General features: G+C 52.9%; 1 protein-coding gene across 2 annotated transcripts in view; it reads left to right on the top strand.

The window, feature by feature from the left end:
* The first annotated feature begins 10013 nt into the window (after positions 1-10013).
* Positions 10014-20981, top strand: part of PDE2A (phosphodiesterase 2A) — a 91753-nt gene continuing 80785 nt past the window's right edge. Inside the window, exon 1 of one of the 2 annotated variants that reach the window (XM_084772009.1) lies at positions 10014-10309. In XM_084772009.1, the coding sequence (XP_084628135.1) occupies positions 10239-10309 (71 nt within the window). In that variant the 5' untranslated portion in view covers positions 10014-10238. The remainder of the gene's footprint in view (positions 10310-20981) is intronic. The other variant, XM_084772011.1, reaches the window with a different exon arrangement.

Genomic DNA, 20981 nt, shown 5'->3' on the forward strand with positions numbered 1-20981 from the left:
TTAGTGACCCAGCACAGCTCCTCAAAGCCCTCTGCTGGGGACATAAGGTCACAACTCACAGCCGCTTTGGTGGATTAGGAAAGGGCCTTCAGCCCAGGCCCCAGGCTTTACTCTTCCAGAGTGGAGCTTGCCTCTCAAGACAAAGGGCAGTGCTGACCTGCAGAGGAGGCAACTGGAGGTCGGGGCGTGGTGGCGCACGCCTTTAATCCCAGCACTCGAGAGGCAGAGGCAGGCGGATCGCTTTGAGTTCGAGGACAGCTTGGTCTACAAAGCGAGTCCAGGACAGCCAAGGCTACACAGAAAGACCCTGTCACGAAAACCAACCAACCAACAACAACAACAACAACAACAACAACAACAAAAGAAAAAGAAAAAGCCGAGGCAGACTGGAGACTCCCTGAAAAGAGCCAAGCCTTCTGCCTTCTCTCTCTAGAGCCTCATTGCAACCCTATCTCAGAGGCCTAGTGAGCACACCTGCTGGTGTTTTGCCCCTAGCCTTGAAAGGGCCTGAGCAGAACTGGGCACAGCTGGGCCACATGGGATGTTTGTGATCCCCCTCAATGAGGACCCAGATGCTGCGGGTCTTTGCACACCTGGGCATGGATCCCTTGTCTCACTTGCCAGGAAGGAGTGGGATGTTTGTCCCGAGACAGCCCAAGATCCTTGAGCCCTCCTGACTGCCCTAAGGTCCCCAGTACTTTGTTCTCAGGGAGCTGCTCCAGGCCGTTCTATCATCCCCGCCAAGAAGATCAGGGCAAGAGGATTTATATGCCCAAGATCACTTGGAATTCCTCCCTGGATTTGATCTACTATCCACCAACCCCAGAGGCTCAGGAACAGGTTGCAACTAGAGGTGCCCTCTGCTGGGCAGACACTGTCATTACTCTGGTTTAGGGACTAGCTGGAGGGGCTGCAGTCAGCCACTAGGGGGCAGTCATGGACCATTCATAGTTGTAATTTTGAACAGGGTCTGTAACACCTCCAACACACACACACACACACACACACACACACACACACACACACACACACACACACACACACATCCGGCTCTGGCTTTGTTCTGCTGCCACCTGGGGCACTCATCCCTGCCTTTGGCTAAGAATTGGTGATGTGTTGTAAGATGGTGCTTTACTTTGGCATCCTGGGCTCTAGGGCATGAGGGGAGGTACAGGCCCTTCATTCAAAGCCTGCTGAATGCCTACTGTAAGTCTGAGCCCATGCTCTTTGCTCTCTGCTTTGAGACCTTGAATCTGAATCTAAAGAAAGATTCCTACTGCCTGACGTTAGAGTCTCCACAATGCTTCTCCTGTTTCCAGCACTGTTTTTCTCTCTCATGAGTGCTCTCTGAGGAGAGGCCAGTAGGGAGTGCTCCCTGAGGAGAGGCCAGTAGGGAGTGCTCCCTGAGAAGAGGCCAGTAGGGAGTGCTCTCTGAGAAGAGGCCAGTAGGGAGTGCTCTCTGAGAAGAGGCCAGTAGGGAGTGCTCCCTGAGGAGAGGCCAGTAGGGAGTGCTCCCTGAGGAGAGGCCAGTAGGGAGTGCTCCCTGAGAAGAGGCCAGTAGGGAGTGCTCCCTGAGAAGAAGCCAGTAGGGAGTGCTCCCTGAGGAGAGGCCAGTAGGGAGTGCTCCCTGAGGAGAGGCCAGTAGGGAGTGCTCCCTGAGAAGAGGCCAGTAGGGAGTGCTCCCTGAGAAGAAGCCAGTAGGGAGTGCTCCCTGAGAAGAGGCCAGTAGCCAACACTGTCTGTGTCACTGTAGAATGCTTTCCCTTGGGATGAGGTTGCAACCCTACAGGACTGAGAGACTCAACCTTCATGAAAAATCCCTATGACCACAGTGCTGGGGGACCAAGGCAGGAGGCTCTGTTGTCACAAGGATCCCTAAACCGAGTCAATGCCAGAAGGGAAGTCTGCACATGTTACTTGAGTTTGCTTGGGGTGGGAGGAGCCTAGCATTAGGGTTGGCTGGAGGGAGGAAGTCTTCCTGGAGTATGGTTGGGGATAGGATTGGACGGTGGGAAGGAGAAGAGAGAAGGCTGCAGTAGGCCAGAGCCTGGGGACCGAGGGTATTGCAGATGGAGTGTTGAGAGAAAAGTGGGAAGGCAGGAGATGAGGCAGGAGCAGCCTGGAAGATCTCTTTCTCTCTTCTGGCTCTTTGAGTTGAGCCCTTCCGCTCTGCATGATACCAGCAATAGGGAGCGAGGAGCCCTTGGCTCCAGAGAGCCCTGGGTGCCCCCGGTAGGGGAGAGAAGAGCTGGACCCTGCTTCCACTGTGCTGCCCCGGAACCCTGGGGCTGCAGGGACCCGGCTTGTCTTCCCTGCCCCCTTGCTCTGGTTGCTGCCCACCCACGTTATGTTTTTGGAAAGCATGGGTGTGTAGGCAGACACCCTTTACAGTCTGTGTGGCACTGACAGTGGCTTAGGTCTCTGATCTGCTGTGTCCTCACTGTCCCTCTCACAGGTTCCCGGGAACACTGAGCGAGCAGGTAAGTGAAGTGCTTGCTAGCCATGTCTCTTGGTAGTCTTCCCAGATACCTGCTGCCTGCGGGGACCTCTTTGTGACATCCAGGTCGGTCGAGAGCTGGAGAGGTCCCGCCAGCACTTACTGAATACTTAACTGGGTTCAGCTCTCATTCACCAGGCACTTGCTGAACACCTGCTGTGTGCAGAGCTTTGCAGATGAGTAAGTGGTGTCAGGGAGGAGGAAACCCTTGAGGCAAGAGGATGCTGATCAAAGAGGGTTCGGGAGAGCACGAGTCTGGAAGGCAGGAGGAGAAGGGACGCTGAGGACAGGCCTAGCCAAAGGAGGGAGTGGTGTTGAGCCCAGGCAAGTGCATATGACCTGCAAATGGCCTGCTGTAGCTGGAGCCTAGCCATGGACACCCCAGAGCCTTACACCCTCAGTACCCCCACCTCAGGGCTTCTCCTCCACACCCTGACTGTCAAGTCTTAGCTCTACCCAGGAGACATGATCACATCCCTGTCTAATGGGCCCCTTAGGATCAACAGTATCTGTTCTGCCACTAAGTGACCTGAATGACCCAGACCTTGCTTTGGGGCTGCGTGACTGTTTCTGTACATGGGGCCCCCACATGCCAATGCACACAGACACAATTCCCCTCTCACACACACACAAAGCTGCCTGTCCTGTCAGGAAATGCCTTCGGATTATTCTTCCCAATGTCCACAATCTATGAAAATATGGGGAGGATTTGTACCCAGCTAGCCAACCAGGGAACTGGCCCCGGCACGGTCTCTCTTCTATGCTACTTTCAGCCTGTGGAAATTTCCACACTTTCTCTGCCCTGGTTACAGTTCCTACGGCTGTATTTATCACCCTGGAGACACAGTGACACAGGCGCACATAGGCCACATGCACACACTCATGCTCTGCACACACGTGCCTGCACACCTCATCTTGCTCTGCCAGAACTGCAAGACAGCAAGTGCAACACACACACACACACACACACACACACACACACACACACACACACAGCACGTGGAGGAACACCCCCACACAAAGCTCTCTAGGAAAATTGTTCTCCCTCCTGCTGCTGCTCCTCCCCCTCTTATGCTCCCCCACCTCCTCCTCTGTTCTGTCCGCCCACCACCACCCACAGACCAAAGAGCTGGGCCGGACTGTGCCTCCCACCCCTTGTCAGCTAGGAGGCACTCTGCCTGGTGACTGGAGTGTGCCCTCCCTCTTTCCATTCTGCCCTCCCTTCCCCCTCTGCCACTTCCCTGCAGTCTTGTCTGTCTTCTCTTCGTAAATCCCTTTTCTGTCACTCTTTTGACTCTGAAGTGGAAACTGCCATTCTCCTCTGCTTTGTCTCTCAAGGTTCAAGCTGGGGAACTCCAAGGACTGATCCAGGCATCTCCTCAGCTCCTGTCCCCTTCAGTCCTCCTCTTGATGAGGGGAGGGCTATGTGCCTGGCACCATGGAGACCAGGGAGCGTCATGGCAACGCAGTCTGGGTGGGCACAGCCTTCTCCTTGGGGTTGGGGGGGTGCACATAGAGCCACCAGAGGCATGATGGTGGTGAGCCTTGTGCCCAGTGGTGGTGCCCAGTACTAGTTATTGAAGCCTCCTGCAACCTGCTCCAGCTCTAGCCCTCCTTGACTCAGTCTGCACTACAGGCTCCAGGACTCTAAGGCTCTCTTTCTACCTGGACACTGCAGGGCTGATACTGTGAACACCCACACTGCACTCGGCCTCGCCCAGGGTCCGCTATAAGTCCTGTCCTCTCTCTTGCCTTTGTGATCCTCCACCCATGTCTGTTTCCTTAGGCCAGAGAGGCGAGTTTAATGTGAATTTGGGCTACCTGTGATACCTCCAACCAGCCCTCAGCCTGGCCAGTGATAAGAATACAAATGACACCTGAGGGGGCTAGAGAGATGGCTCAGAGGTTAAGAGCACCGCACTGACTGCTCTTCCAGAGGTCCTGAGTTCAATTCCCAGCAACCACATGGTGGCTCACAACCATCTGTAATGTGGTCTGATGTCCTCTTCTGGCCTGCAGGTGTACATGTAGACAGACCACTGTAAACATAATAATAAATAAATCTGAAGAAGAAGAAGAAGAAGAAGAAGAAGAAGAAGAAGAAGAAGAAGAAGAAGAAGAGAAAAACAAATGACACCTGAGCAGAGGCTTTGCCTGTTCTCTCATTTCCCCCTTAGGAGACCCAGGGTGGCCAGGAAGTGGCCTAGCAAAGGCAGAACAGGCTCGGGACAAGGTAACCATCCCAGCAGGTGCATTTTTCTTTTCTTACTTGTCTTCCTTACTGGAGAGGGCCCATGGTGGGTTCTGCAGCTTCGTCAGGGTCGGGTTTAGGGTATCCAGGAAACCTTAGAGCTAGTTTTCAGCGGGGTGGGAGTGTAGCGCCTTCCTCACATGCCTAGACCTAAGACCTAGAGCACACTTTGCAGCCCCGCAAGGCAGAGACTGGTTCCTGGTCCTGTGAAAAGTTGCCTTTGCTGTACAGAGTAGGATGCACAGAGTCCACGAGGAGACTCCTGCCTTCTGACCTAGACTTGACTTGTCTCCTGGCCTCTATGCAATCACGTTGCAGCTGCCTTCCTTCCCCCCCTGGCTTATATAATCATTCAAATATAACAGCTGCCTTTATCCCACTGAGTCACACCCCCTCCCTCCCTCCTCAGGTGTGGGGAGTTGCACAGGAAAGGTAGAGCAAGGCTGAATAAGAGGCTTGGGGACTCTGGGAAAGGATGGTCCTGGTGTGCTGGATTGGAGCCTTTCTTAGAATATGAACGCAGGGATCTTCTCTGCTCTGACCCATCCTGGTAAAATGCCACACTCTTGTAGGGGTAGGGGGTCCAAATCTCAAGTTCTATCCAGAGCCTTCTTTGATGCGCCTCTGTCCCTACTAGGGGAAAGGCAAGACAATTATGAAAAGGAGAAAGTAATTTGGGGCACAATGGCAGGAGTCTCTGTCCTATGGTCCAGATCTACCCTTTACATCCTTTGGACCTGGATATGTCCTTGTCCTGTTTGCCCATCTGTATAATGAGGGATTGACCTACTGGCCCCTACCTCTTACGCTCTGAGATGTGATATCTGCCTCAGGTACAGAGTATCTCCCTAGTGTTCAGTCTGGCTGCGCTTCAGGCTGGCCTCCCTCATCAGTCCCAGTCTTTCTTTCTTTCTTTCTTTCTTTCTTTTTCTTTCTTTTTTTTTTTTTTTGGTTTTTTGAGACAGGGTCTCTCTGTGTAGCCTTGGCTGTCCTGGACTCACTTTGTAGACCAGGCTGGCCTCGAACTCAGTGATCCACCCGCCTCTGCCTCCCGAGTGCTGGGATTAAAGGCGTGCGCCACCACGCCCGACTTTCTTAGCTCCACCCGTGGGCCTGGGTAGGAAGCAAGGCCATTGGATTCTGGGTTGAGAGACCCAGTAGCCTTTGGCTCTCCTCTGACTTGTTATCTGCCCCACTGCCTCATCCTCGGTAGTAATTGGAGATTACTACCCCCACCTAAGGCCGCCAGCCTCCCTCCTCCCATAGGAAGTTTGACTGCTCTTGGCACTTGAAGTTGGTCCATGGCTCCTCAACTGTGGGTTCTGGGCCACCAAAGCCACCTTCCTGAGATGTTGAAGAAGTTGCTCCATCCTAAAGCTGTTCCAGAGGCCATGGTGGCTTTTCATGTCCTTTTCAAAGCAAAGGCTCTGTCCCTGTGGTGCAGTGAGGTCCTTGATTAGTGCAACCTGGGCCTGGCAGCAAGAGCACATGCCAGGCCTTTCTTAATGGCATAGTTGTGGGCTTCCTGGCCACAGAGGGGGGGGGAATGTGTTGTGGGATGACTCCCTGAGCTATCAATTCATGTCTCCCCTGCCATCATAGGTGCCTGTTATCAAGACTCAGGGTGGACCCCCATTCTATATCCCTGGCCCCAGACAGAATCATTCAGGGTGTCCCAGTCCCCCATGAAGTCCATAGCCTGCCAATCACTCCCCATTCCCAGTGGAGGGCACTATATATTGCAGCATCAGCCTGCCACCACAAGTAGGGGACAGCATCCTTTCCGGTCTCCTTACTAGACTCAATGCAACATGACCCTGGTGTGGCTCTGATGGGCACTATCACTTTCCCACCTTGCATCTCTCTCTCTCTCTCTCTCTCTCTCTCTGCACTTCTCCATCAGTATTGCCTCCCTTGTGCCCTTTGGCCTAAAGGCTGGGCTGAGCTGGGACTCAAGGAAAGCAGGATTCAGCAGTAGAACAGGGCAGAAAGAGGAGGTAGGGCAAATGGCTAGGTGGGAAGAAGCAGCCGAAAGCAGATTAGCTCCAGGCGCAGAGTCCCAACGGGGCTGGGTGGGGTATGTGCTGCGCCAGCCCAGGAAGGGTGGGCCAGGCTTTGGAGTGGTCATTTAAAAGAAGAAAGACCATCAGGATCCCGGAGGATGAACAGGCTGTACAAAGAAAGGAACAGGGTGGGACTGGCGAGGGATTAGGGACACCCCTTCCCTACCTAGAGCAGAAGAGAAATCAATAAAGGCCAAACTGAGGAGCTTGCGCCCTTTGACCCTGAGCCAGGGGTGGAGGAGTAGGGGGCGAAGGGCAGGGCGGCCACAGAAGGGTTTTGAGCTGGAAGCTGCCACTAGGTGCAGCATGGATGTGGAATACAGGGGGCTGAGATGAAGTTGAGGGCTGGAGAGAGACCAGGAGAAGAGGGAGGGACCAGGGACACATGAATGAGAGTGGATGGATGTGAGAATCCACAGGGCGCAGAGGGGAGGAGAGAGGCCTAGCCATGGAGTTCAGTTACAGGCATTGGACGCCTCGCTTGTACGTCACACACGGGCAATAGTTAAGTCGGTTGTTCACTATTTGGGTTTCAGGCCAATGGGATGTGCCCGGAGGAGAGGCGCTCGGAGACATACTATATTGGCCTTTGGTGCCCCAGAAGAAGGCTGGTTGAGTTGGTGTGCATTGGGGGAAGGGTCTCTGCCCAGCGAGACAAAGAGAATGGGGAATCTTATTAGACTCATCCATATTGTAGAGGCAAAGATAGGATGCGCCTGGGAGGGAGACAGAGGAGGGGCCGTCTGGAAGGTAGGAGGGAAACAGCGGCTCAGGAGGAGGCACGGGCTGTCTCTGAGAAGTCCTGGTCTTGGGCAAAGAGAAGATAGCTGGCATCGGGCATCCTGCAGTCCTGAGGAGGATAGGAGAGGCTGCGTGGAGGCCGATCCCAGAAAGACACCCTCCCATCACTTTCGGCAGCCACCCTGATTCCCACGAGCATCCTTCCTCCTCCCACGTGCTTCTACCGCGACCCAGTTAGGAAAAACAAAACACAAAAACGCGGTCTGCTGACCCTCGTGTGGAGGGCGGGGGTGGGGGGCTTACAACGCGGCAGGCTTGGCTCAGCACCCTGGAGAGCGGCGGTGTGGGGGGTCTTGGGTGGGCGGAGTCTGCAGCTAGCACGAAGATCTAAGCGTTTGAGGAGAAAAGGTGGGATGAGGAGAGCCTTGGATTGTTCCAAACCGTCACCCATTTCTGCACCTCCCCCATCGGGATACTGCCCTGCGGGAGGCCCCTGGCCGGCACGCAGGACTATTACATTGTGGGTTCCATCCATCAATGTCTTCTTCTATGGGATAGGCAACTGTTTACTGGGAAATTTATGAGTTGTAACTCCAAATTTTACAACCCCTCACCGTTGGAATCTGTGACCTTGTCTTTCATGTGAGAAGATGGAATTGGAGTTCAAAGAGGTGTAAGACTTCCTTAGGCACGTGGCAGAGCTGGGCTTTGAATCCCATCTGAGTCTCGGAACCCATTGTTCCGGATCTTGGCCTTGTTCCTGCAGACCCTGCTGCTGGGGAACTGTAAAGTGTGGGCTGGCATTTGGGTGAAGGGGAGAGCACCTCACTTGCGTTCCCAGGAGATTTCTCAACAGGAAACCAGTACTACTGTTTACAAGTGGGAGAGCAGAAAGGGGTCTCGGAGCACCCACACCCAGGAGGTGCCCTCATTTGAACTCTTCTGGCCCAGTTTTACTGGCAAGCTCCTGTGAGCAGGTTCTGGGTGCAACGGGGAGCTGTGAGAGACCAGCCATAGTCTAGGGCCTTGGGGAACATCTGTCCAGTTCACAGGCCTGGAGCAGGGAGGTCCCAGAAGTGTCAGGCTAAGTAGAAAGACAGCAGTTGTGAGCTGGCTCGGCTGGCTTTGAACTATCCTCACCCTTGATCCAGCTGAGTGAGAAGTACTTTTTTCCAGAGCTTTTAGTGATTTGCAGGTCCACCATTGGGGCCCCAAAGGGGAAGTAAAAAGTTCCTACAAATCTTCCCTGACATGTCAGTCTGAGGCTGTGGGCCTACAGTCTGTATAACACTCTGCCTGGATAGGCTACCTGCATAAGCTGGCCCGTTCCTGTTCACCCACGCCCTTCAGCTTGGGTCAGGTTTCCATGAAGTCTCAGGGGCTTCTCTGCCCAGAGCCTAGTGGTGTGTGGTGGAGGGGGAGAGGGCTGGCACTCTCCCCATGGCTTGAAGAGATGGGGTCACTGGTGAGACTCACTGTAGCATCTCCTTGGGTTAGCTTCCCCTTCTGCCTTTAAAGACACAATTTAGAACCTCCTCTGGAAGTCTTGCCAGCTTCCTGTTTGGGTCAGGGTGGGCACAGGGACAAAAGCCAGTTTGAGTCATAGCTGATGGGGCTGACTGATGGTAGATGTTTGTAAATGGCTGGAAAATTCGACGGTGGAGTCAGAACTCGTATTTCCTTACCCCAATGGCCTCCTACCCACCCCTATACCAGCTGCGTAGTGTGGGACTTCTCTCCCACACACAACAGACACTCTGCTGAGACAAGTGCCTACCTGTCCCTTTGCTAAACGCTCTCATTCTATTGGGTTAAAGCTTTGTCCTGAGGGAGTCCTCCCTGGGGACAGGGGAGAGATGCAGTAGGCCTCCCCCATGCCTAGAGCCTGTGGCCACGGAAGTTGGGGGAGGGGCAGGCAGTAGCCTGGACACCCACAACTCCTAGTACTTCAAGCATCAGCTCCCACAGTGGTCACCAACGGTAGGCTCTGTGACAAGGCTGAGTCTGCTGTGTGACAGTTCACACTGGTATGCGCCCTAGGAAGTGACACAAAGACAGCGAGGGTGCCCAGAGGGGATGACAGCTAGTGCTGCAGGAGGTTTTGCCATCCCAGATTCAGAGGACAGTGGCTTTTCCCCCACCCTGAGGGACTCTGTGGTGGGGCCCTCAGAGAAGTCTGGGTTATAATCTCCTGTCCCTGGAGCCCCCCACCCCCCAGCCTCAGCCCTGCTCTCACTGCTTTGTTTCTTTCTCTTGTGTGTTTCTGTGTGCCTTTCTGGTCTCTGTATTTCCATCCTAGTCTCTCTCTGTGTGTCTGTGTATCTCTCAGTCTCTCCCTCGGTGTGTCTTTTCCCTCCTCCCTCCTCCCTCCTCCTCTCCCTCTCTGTCTGGGCCTCTCTTGTTCCTCCTCCACGATCCCTCCCCTCCCTGTTCTGCATTATCAGACTTGCTCTAGCCTCCTCCCAGAGCCAGCCTAGCGGCAGAGACAGCGGCAGCCTGAGAGGCAGGCGGAGCAGCCCAGGCAGCAGAACTGGATCGGGTGCTGAGTACAGGCAGCCAAGAACCAGCCATTGCTCTTGGTTCCTGCACCTGCTCGGAGTGCCCCAAGCCAGAACTCTGGGCAGGAGGGGGTGGACAGGGCGAGGTGCCACCTTAGTCTGGCTGGGGAGCCAGATGATGAGGAGTGATGGGGCAGGCATGCGGCCACTCCATCCTCTGCAGGAGCCAGCAGTACCCGGCAGCGCGACCGGCTGAGCCGTGAGTACTAGCAAAGGGGTTTGGGGACTGGATAAGCAGCCGTGAGAGGCACCACAGATGGGGTTGGGGGAGTCCCTTTAGGAACTGTGGTTGATAGGGAGCTCAGCCACGTGGAAGGATCGATCCTGCTGGGGCCCTGGCTGCAGGACCACAGCCTGGTTAGGGGTCTCTGTGTAGGGGAGGGACGTCTGGCATCCACTCAGGAGGTGATGAAGCTGGGGTCCTAAAGAAGAGGTTCTTGCTGGAGGGTGGGTGATGAGAAGCCCGAACTATCTGTGGGGTGGGGTGAGGAGTTTGGACAAGGAGTTCCCGGGAGCTCTGGTGGCTGAGATGGGATGGTTCAGCACCCTGGAGAGGGATAGTCTTTGCCAGGAGTGTATGTGCAAGAAAGAATAAAGATATGTATTAGCAAGAGTGGTCCCAGAACAAGAGGGGATCAAGGGTAATGCATTCAATGAAATCAGGAATTAAGGGTTCAGGACATCACTTTATGCAACTTCATCCCAAAGCATCTGTCCCAGGATAGTATAGTACAGAGAGTGCCATGGAGTGCCGACCTTCGTGCTTGGCCACATGTAGGAGCTACGCGTGTAGATGAAGGAGGCACTGTGAGAAGTTCCAAGGTGGCAGGCAGATGATAGTGTGTGTATGTGTGTGTGTGTGTGTGTGTGTGTGTGTGTGTGTGTGTGTGTGTGTACATGTGTATGTGCACACTCGTGCACACACCTGTGGTGTATAAGGGACATCTTGGGTGTAGAGAGGTCTTAAGAGTTCTGGGGTCTCCAGGATTGGGTGTGAAGCAGCCTGCATGGGTTTGTGAACACTAGTGTGTGGCTGTAGGGGGACAGTGAAGGCTGGTGTGTATGTAAAGAGGTGTGAATGTCAGGTCATTTGCATATTGCGCTATGTATTAATATGTGTGCTCTGTCAGAATGGCTCAATATGCATCTTGCTTGAGTGTGTCTTCATGTTTGTATGTTACTAGTGCTTGAATAACTGTTTTTTTTTAAATGTGTGTGTAGGTGGAACTGTGTGTTTGCCTAAGTGTTCTCGTGTGGGGGTGTGATCATGGGGCTGGTGTGTGTGTGTGTGAATATATGCACATATTGGTCTTTGTGTAACTGGTGTACATATGTGTGCCTATTTATGTCCATTTATGTGTGTGGGTTTCTTTTCTTTTGTGGTTGAATACACAGTTGGGACACTTGGGCCTACTCAGGCATGGAGGAGGTGGCTGAATGTGTGACCACCTCTGTGAGTCCAGGACAATTCATTCTATACCCTGTGGAGAGATGCAGAAAAGAAATAGGCAATCATGGCCCTGCCCTCTGGGGCCCCCTAAGCTTCACAGACACAAAATAGCTTGAGGATAACGAAGCAATAAAGAGCAGCATAAGCTAACAGGTGGTGCATCTTGGGAATGGCTTAAGCAAAGGCGGTGAGGTGGGATTGGGCGGAAGAACAGGGAGGAAGCTGTACAGATGTGTGATGGGAAATGGCTGCAGGGTCGGCAGGAGCCACATCATGCAGAACATTGAACTCCAGATGCTTTAGGCTTTGTCAAGGGGTCCCAAGGGAGCCTTGGAAGGTTTTATGCTGGGGGTGGATATGAGTATTTGGGCAGAGGAGAGATATGATTATATTTGGTTAGAAGCCTGATTCACTGGCACTGTCCAGGTTATTCAGAAAAGAACAGCAGGGGCTGGGCCATCCAAGGAGCCGTGAGGTCTGGGGCCAAGTCGAGTTGGCGAAGTCAGCCAAGGGGCAGATGAGAGCAGAACTTTCTGCAGTAGATTTTCAGAGAGAGAGAGAGAGAGAGAGAGAGAGAGAGAGAGAGAGAGAGGCAGGCAGACACAGAGACACAGAGACAGACATAGAGACAGACACAGAGACAGAGAGTTCCTAGCTGAGGTGCATGGTGGCAGAGATCAGAGTCACCTCTTGCTAGCCTCCCTGGCTGGCAGGCTAGAGCTGGAGCCTCAGCCTCACTCAGCCTTGTCCTCAGCAGCCAGGCAGTCTTCTCCTTTGGGCTGACCTACAAGCTCCTGGGCCACTCTGGGTCAGCTCACTGGGAGTTAACAGCCCACGTTCCCTGCAGCTCCAACCCCAGCTCCCCCTGCCCACCGAGCAGCTCCTGCCATTCTTCCTGCTTCCCACTCCAGCTCTTGTCCCCAGAGACCGCTGATGGCTTGTCTGGGATCTGGCCAAATGGTGATGGGGGGGGGCATGTACTCCCATCAGCACCCCTCCCAGTCTTAATGGACTGGAGTCTCACTCTCAGCTATACTGTGGCCAGGCCTGCATTTCCCTGACTTCTGCTGCTTGGGCCTGTAAACTATAACCCCTCCTGGTTTATCCTCTCACTCACTCACTCACTCACTCATTTGTTCATCAACAGGGACTCCCTAGAGCCTGCTTGGTACCCATGACCCGGTCACTAGAACACTGACCCAGTCCTCACAGTCAGAGCATGCTCACAATGAGAGAGGCAGGGGTGGAAATTGATACCACACAGCGTCACACAGCTATGCTGGAAAATATTCTGAGGAAGAGGTGTTTGGCTGGGCCCTGAAGGATGCTCCCAGGCAAGGAGCAACAGAAACAATGTGTAAAGATGGGAGGGGATGGAAGGTTCAATGTAGTCAAGGGACAGAAAGAGGCAGACAGGACCAAAGGGGCCATCTTTTGTAAGGACTCCAATATCACCCACCCTCAGGAAGCAGAGATAGGGAAAGGTTTTTTGATAGATTGCCTACGGTAGGATATGCTCATAAACGGTCTCTTCCCTCTGACACTATAACCCATGCTGCAGTTTTGATCCCTGGTGGGCCAGGATTGAGAACATGGCTCAAACGTAGCCCCGTGGTGTCTCCTGGATGTGAATCCATTACCGCACAGCCCAGGAATTCCTCTGTGGCCACCTCATCTTCCCAGCCTACTCTGCAAGGTTTCTTCTCCAAATCTTGGGTGTCACAGCCATCCTGTAACAGTTGCTTACCCTCTTCATGCTGGATCATTGTCCGTATCCTAAGCTGGTGCATGCAGGGACATAAGTGGTCTAGGAGGGGCAGCAGCCCAGGCGGAGTGAGGGAAGGAGCAGCTTCCAGTGAAAGCACACAGTGATCTGGGTGGTGGGCCCTGACTTTAGAAACCATGACAAAGAAGCAAGCATGGCCTGAAAGGGGAGTGAGGATAGACTGTAAGGAGAACTTCCCACCACCATAGAAGGGCTGTAGACTCTGCTGGCTGAACGCCTGGGCTGATGCAGGAGAAAGTGTCCCAGGATGGGAAAGAGTTGGAGGCAAGTCTTTATCCATCCTTGATGTTCCCGCAGGTGACCAGAATGAGGCAGGGGTAAGGAGATGGGGTGAGTGATGGAGAATCATTCATCTATTCAGCAGCCTTTCTTGGTGCTGGGGATGGCAGGGATGGCATGGATCCGAGTGGTACAAAGTGCCATTGGGAGCAAGGAATCAAGGCTAGAGTATAGGCAGCACTTCCATCTTGGACGTGTAAACGCCCTTGTAAATGTGCAACATTTTGGTTGCTTCTAGTGTCCTTGTTCCAGGCCTGCCAAAGGACCCTGTGCTACTTGAGAATGGGTGTTCAGCCAAATAAAAAGAGACCCTAGAAACGAGGGCAAGGCAGTGTTTGAGGAACGTGAGTCCTCCCAGAAAGCGGCATGCAAATGAATGCAAAGCAATATGCAAATTAGCCCGTTGAGCTTGGCAGGTTAGGCTCTGAGGACAAGACATCACCTACTTCCTTGCTGGCCTCTTGCTCTCTCCGCCCCAGGCCCAGGCAGCCAGGATGGCCTCATCTGCTGTTCCAAGTGCCCTGGCTTGTCTGACCCACAAGACTGTGGCCTCCAAGGGGTGGGGACCACGAGCTCCCTGCCAGTACCTCGATCCTCTTGGGATGTTGACATATTTAGTAACAGGGATCTTTTCACACATTTATCTCTCATTGTTCAGCTGCCCGCTCTCTGGGAAAGGCCGGTTCCCTAGTGATGTGACCCACTTCTTGAAGTCACCCTCTCCCTGCCCTTTTTGAGCTTGGTGCAACAGACGGAATCTGTGTCCAATGTCTGGAAGGACTTCCCAACAGTGCGGCTGAGATCAATGAACTTGGGACTTCTGGGATGTTCCTCATGGTTCAGGAGAGGCTTTGATGATGGGGGAGGCGGGCATAGTGGCAAACAGATGTAGGTTGTTCCCAGAGCCATGTGGTCCTGGGAAAGTTGCTCAAATTCACTCTGGACCTCAAGCAAGTAGAGTGTGCCGTGACAATTACCTTTCTGCCCTTACAGAATAGTTGTGAAGAATCTGCAAGCATAAAACCCAGTGCTGGGAATGCAGTGAGTGCTCATATAGAGGCTAGCTGCTGAACACCCACACTCACCTACACTTTTAGACCACAGCTAGGAGCCCAGAGCGTCAGTGTGTGGGAAAGACAGGAGGCGGTGGGTGTGGTGAGAGGCACAGATGCTCTGTGGGTGGATGGAGGTGTCTGACGGACATATGACCACCTTGCTAGGCTGCACCTACCTAGCCTGGGAGACCATCCCCAGAGAGTTCAATGGAAGAAAGAGCTTGCCAAGGAAGGGGTTAAACCCATGGTCACACCCATGGCAGCCTGTGAGTCATTCTGGGAATTGTAGTTTGATGTGAATTTGCAGTAAGTACTCTTTGTCCAGCCTCCTTCCAGCCAAATCCGCACCCTGCTCCAGAGGCTGGCTTTTGGCAGGCCCTAGTAGGGGAGGGGTGGGGGTTGGGGAGCTCATAGATGAGCTGATTCCTGTCAGCTTGCTCAGTGCTGGAATATGGAGGTAGGAACAGGGATTGAAGGATTAAGTTATAAGGAGAACTCATTGCACATGCACAAGGAAGTTTACTTACAGCTGCCTGAGCCCGGTTTCCACAGCTATGATCTTCTTTAATCCCCTCCAAAAACCCAAGAGGCTGCTGTTTTCTGCCTGAGGGAGCAGAGGATTCAGGACTTGCCCACTGGGACGGGTAGGGCCAGGCTTGGAGCACAGGGTCTCCCAAAGCTCCTGCTCTTTTCATTGAATTATTGGTCCAGATGGCAAAGTACTGGCCTTGAAGAACAGAAGAGATGCGAACGAACGATTCAAGTTGGGGATGAGGCATCTCAGCAGAGGAACAAGAGCTACTGGGGCCGTGAACATAAGAGCAGCATTCTGTGGGACTTAAGGATGGGAGAGCTAACTAAAGACCTGATCTCAAGCTGAGAGTTTGGATGTGTGGTTATGACCCACCAGAACTCCCAGCCCAAGAGTTTTGAGTGAGGGTCAGACCTGGCCAATATTGGGCTCTGGGAAGATTGACTTTGAAGCCTTCACTGGATAGATTGAAGTGGACAGACCAAAGGCTGTCTAAAAGCTCGTAAACTCCATCCTTGGAGCACCTAGCATTTTGTTTCTCTTCCTCTTCTTCCTCTTTTCTGCCAGGGCTGGGGAATGATACAGAACAACACAGCCACGCTGTTATGTCACATGATCCCAACAAGCGTTGCCACATGCTCCATTCCAGCCCTGATCGATTGTGCATGTTGTATTGGTTGGTTTGGTTTTTTGAGACAGGGGTTTTTTTTTTTTTTCTGTGTAGCCTTGGCTGACCTAGACTCACATTGTAGACCAGGCTGGCCTCGAACTCACAGCCATCCACCTACCTCTGCCTCCCGAGTGCTGGGATTAAGGCGTGTGCCACTACGCTCAGCTGATCATGCATGTTGGAAGGTCCAGAAGGGAAGAGTGATCAAGGAGCTTGGGTCTTGGAGAGAGAGTAACACGATGCTCCTCACCTCCTTTGAGCCCCATTGCACAGGGGAATCAGGACGGGGAACAGTTGGTATCTCAAACAGTAGGGGACAGACGTACCGGAGGAATGAACCTCATAGACAAGGGCTTTCCCCTCACAGTTTTGGGACTGGCTAATTGGGAAATGGACTTAGGATCACCTTGTACTTAGGTTTAGGTTTTTATTTTACTTATTTTATATTGCTTGAAATTTGTCTGGTGCTGAAATATAGAATGTAGTGTGTGTGTGTGTGTGTGTGTGTGTATGTGTGTGTGTGTGTGTGTGTGTGTGTGTGTGTACACACCTGAGTGTGATTGGCTAGTCTTAGGTACGTGTATACTGGTCAGAGAGGGGAAGAATGTGTGAACTTCTGTTTGTGAAAAAGTGTGTATAAATGTGTACCGTGTATCATTCTTATGACTGAATCTTGGTAGATGGTTGTGTGTGCAAGTGTGGCTTGTGGTGTATGTGTGTGCATGTGTAGAGTGTTTATTTGGTTTTGGTTTCGGTTTTTTTTTTTTTTTTTTTTGAGACACGGTTTCTCTATGTAGCCCTGGCTGTCTTGGTCTCGCTTTGTAGACCAAGCTGGCCTGGAACTCACAAAGATCCATCTGCCTCTGCCCCTCCGAGTGCTGGGATTACAGGCGTGTGCCACTGCACCTGGCTACCTGTGTAGAGTGTTATGCACGTGTGTTCTCATGAAATTGTTGGTATCTGAGTGGAGGTCCTCAGGCCTGCACTGCTGACTCAGCAACACCTCACTGAGGTAAGGTCTGCCCCTCATCACCCTCCCTCTTGGATCTCACCTGCTTGAGGGTAGAGAGGACTCTGGGAAGTTGGCTTCAGTGGTCCTCCAGGTGCTCGTGCCTATGGGCTGGCCTCGGAGGACTCTCTGGGATCCTCTTCAGTCCATGACGGCCTTAAGGAATAGTGTCATTGTCTTCATGTTCAGCTTGGATAGCTGGGGTGGGGTGGGGATGGCATTCTCCCCAGGATGACAACACCCATGTCACACTCACAGAGCTGGAGGCCTCCCAGCCCAGAGAGGAACAGTGAAACCACCCAAAGAGATCAGGGTTAAGAGACAGGGCTTGGAGAGGAGAGAGGAGGATAAGCCTGGCCTGCAAGGTCCCTCCCTCAGCCCCTTAGGCAGTTGGGGCACCCTGAGGAGATCCAAGGCTGTGCTTGTGGCCCCCCTCCACCTGCATGTCTCCACTCTTCTGGGCCTCTGACTTTGAAGTTTCTACCAGAGCTCCTGCATGCTGCGAGATGCCTTCCGGGGGCCTGTGAAGTCTGTCATCTCACAGAACATGGGGAAAGGAGTTTTAGTGATAGGTGGGTGGGGGGAAGGGCTTCCCCTCCGAGCCTCAATCTTTGAGAAGAGCCTTTATTTTAGGCTTCTACTCTTCCAACAGTTGCTGGCTTTTTCTACAATCTCTCCACGAACTCTTGGTGCTGAGATGGTGCTGGGCTACGGGGAGGTCCAGAAGGTCAGCTCCCACCCGGGGCAGGATGCAGGACACAGCTGGGACAGGGGCTTCCTTGAGAAGAAGGCTCAGCTCCCTGCCCCTGGGAGAGGCTCCGTTGCACTTATGGCTACAAGTGGGCTCCATCTGCCGAGAAGCTTGTTGCAAACTGAAGTGAATTTCCAGCAGTCGCTGTGTGGAGGGGCCTCAGGAAGATGTGCTCCTGACGCTTTGGGACTAGAAGCAGGCAGCCCAGGACAGTCAGGGGAGCTTAGGAAGACCACAGAGGACCTGGGACTTGGAAGGATTCTGTTGCTGCACACTGGCTGGGAAGGGACAGACTGACACGGGGAAGTCTTGGAATGGAGGGAGTCTTGGAAGGAGGGCAGTGTTGTGTGTGTGTGTGTGTGCGGGTGCTCAACATAGGTTATGGCTGGGGTAGGAGACGTGAGGAACAGGCAGAAATACCATGCCCTTCCCATGTCAGAGAATCCAGAATTACTTTAAAGCTCTGAGTGGCAGCCCAGATGGAGAGAAGAAATGTTTTAAAAGTTTTATTTCTTGCCGGGCGTGGTGGCTCACGCCTTTAGTCCCAGCATTCGGGAGGCAGATGCAGGCGGATCGCTGTGAGTTCGAGGCCAGCCTGGTCTACAAAGCAAGTCCAGAACAGCCAGTGCTACATGGGAAAACCCTGTCTCAAAAAAAAAAAAAAACAAAAAAAATTTTTTTTATTTACTTATTTTCATTGCTTACTTTAAAATATTAATTTATACCTATTTTATTTTTGCTCTTTTGAGAAGAGTCTCATTGTAGCTCAGAGTAGCTTGAAACTCACTAGGTAGCCAAGGATGCTTGTGGTCTTCCTGCCACTCGTTCTGGAGTGCTAAGAATTTTCCGCATGCGGCACAGTAGCCTGCAGAGAGAAGGAATGTCACCAAAGTGTCCTTTATAAAGTCTTAGAAATTGCCTTGTTTAATCACCTCAACAAGTCTTCGAGGAGCCAGGGCCATTGTGCAGAGGAGAACGAAACAAGTGCCTCTCAGGCAGTTTCCCTGCAGGCTGTGATGAGTGAAGATCGGCCCCTGGGAGCACCTAGACTGGCAGTGGGAAGGGTTGGGGCAAGATGAACACGGGACCTGAGAGGCAGAATCTAGGCCTGCAGAAGGAGCTGCTCTGTGGGAGTGTGGCCGCCACAGCCTGAGAGTAGGAGTGAGGTGCTGAGGGCCAAACACCTGAGCTCTCTTCCTTTTTACTTTCTACTCTCCTGCCAGCACCTCACCTACAGTAGCAGAACTCTTCTGGAAGTGGGGGGTGTGCAGTGTGTGTGTGTGTGTGTGTGTGTGTGTGTGTGTGTGTGTGTAAGAAGCCGGGACAAAGCAGCCACTAGAGGCCAGCCTTCCAGCAGGAAAGACTTGAACTTGAATCTGAAAGGACAAATGCATGATGGGAAGACAAAGCCCAGAGAGGGTAGAGTCTGTGCCCACAGTCACACAGCTGGCTGATCTCAGAGTTAATACCAAAGCCCGGTCCAGGTTTCAAACACCTGCTCTCACATTGACTTTGGTCTGGTGGGCACCACCGTATGCACATAGTTGACTGCAGTCAGCCTGGGAATGTCTTCCTGCTCTGGCTGTGGCTCCTCCTATCTCTGTGGGATGCGGGTGGGGGCTGCTGAGGAAAGACCTCCTTAGTATCCACTTATGGGTTCTGTATCCTGCTATGCCACAAGCTCAGGCATCTCAGCCATCTTTGATCTACTCAACCTGTACTTATCACCTAGGCCATAGAGATGGACTAGATGTTCCTTGTCCAGCCCTGTTAAAGACAGATGTGCCCAGATGTGAGTATCAGAGTGGCTTACTAGGATGCTTCTGGAACAGTGATGCTGGAGTTGACCTCGGCCCACCAGAGGGATGGGGTGACAGATACAGGGTTCTAGGGCAGGAGGAAGAACCTAGGGATAGAGAGGCAGCTGTGGAAGTAGAGGGGGGAATTCAGTGAGGTCAGGTTATGGTTCCTCTGGGGTTAGATGGGTCAGGGTGACAGAAGGGGGTGGTGTGCTGACCCAGAAATCTCCCTGAGGAGTGGCTGAAGACATGTAAATTGCCTCAATAGGTCAGAGGGGTCATGTCAGCTCTACCCTGGCTCACATGTTCGAGTTGTGATCTTTTTTCCCCCTGATGCTTCCATCCTCCCTCAGGGTCCAGCCTTCCCTTACCCATGGGGTCTGTCTGCAGGAGCAGCCCTTCCTGCCTCATGTTGCCTGCAGGGACAGCCACCACTGCTTCCTGCTGCTGGTGCTTTACATTCTTGTGGCACCCATCACTTTTACCTACAGGCCACACTCCCCAACTCCTTCTGCACCCCCCACCCCTCCCCCAGAGCAAAGTTGCCTCACTGCTCCTCATCCTCTGATTCCACCTGTGACCCCTGCGATGGCAACTCCACACCAACTTCTCTCTTGAAGAGCTTCCTCTTGGCCTGAGGCCTCCATCCTTGTCACTGTCTGGAGCCCTGGCTTTGGGCCTTTTTGGGAGATGAATCAGTGTGGGTGGTTCCCTGGGGATGCTGAAGGGTTAGGGACACTGGCCCAGTCGCCTCACCAGTGCCACACACCAGTAGGAATTCCCTTTCAGCTTCCAGTGGGCCCTGAGCCTTGACTCACTATCAGTGATAATTGGCTACCTTTGGCCCCACTCAGTGTTTGAGGATCAGCAGGCCTACTGTGGGCAGCTGGGTTCTCTAGCTGCAGGACCTGCTGCTCAGCCTGGTCCTCTGGCTCCAGCTGCCGGACCTGATGAACTAAGTATCACAGCCACAAACACACAAGGTCCTGAGGCTCAGACAACCCATACCTAGAAACACAAAGAGCAACACAGGTTGTCAGAGAGAAACAAACGCAGACGATTCAGATCTCCCTACATGAAGAAGCCACCGTGCACATGGCGGTCATAACTGTGCATTGGACAACAGACCCAGGCTCATCTGAGACTGACCTAGAAACGGGGAAGGGGGACAACTAGAAACAGCCATGCACATAGCACAGGCTCATTGACCCAAGCAGACTGTTCCCATTAGGGGAAACTATTTCCTTGATGATCTTGTCCCCTTTCAGGGAACTTCCCAGATCCCAGTACATCAATAGATCTGTTGATAAAGATGTCCCATTTAGGGCAAAGCAGTCACAGCCCCTTCTTTTTGGCACTTTGACCAGTTACGTGTCTCTACATTGGCTGCTGCCTGCCGCAGAGAGAAGCTTCTCTGAGTAAGGTTGAGAGAGGCACAAATCTGCAGGTATGAACATAAATATTTAGAAGGCAGCTTGACAATATTCCCAGTTGACAGGACAACCATAGCAGGTTGTCCTCTATGGCCTCTGACCTCCCC

The sequence above is a fragment of the Acomys minous genome (assembly GCF_964271855.1).
Source record: "Acomys minous genome assembly, chromosome: 2".
Classification (NCBI taxonomy): domain Eukaryota; kingdom Metazoa; phylum Chordata; class Mammalia; order Rodentia; family Muridae; genus Acomys; species Acomys minous.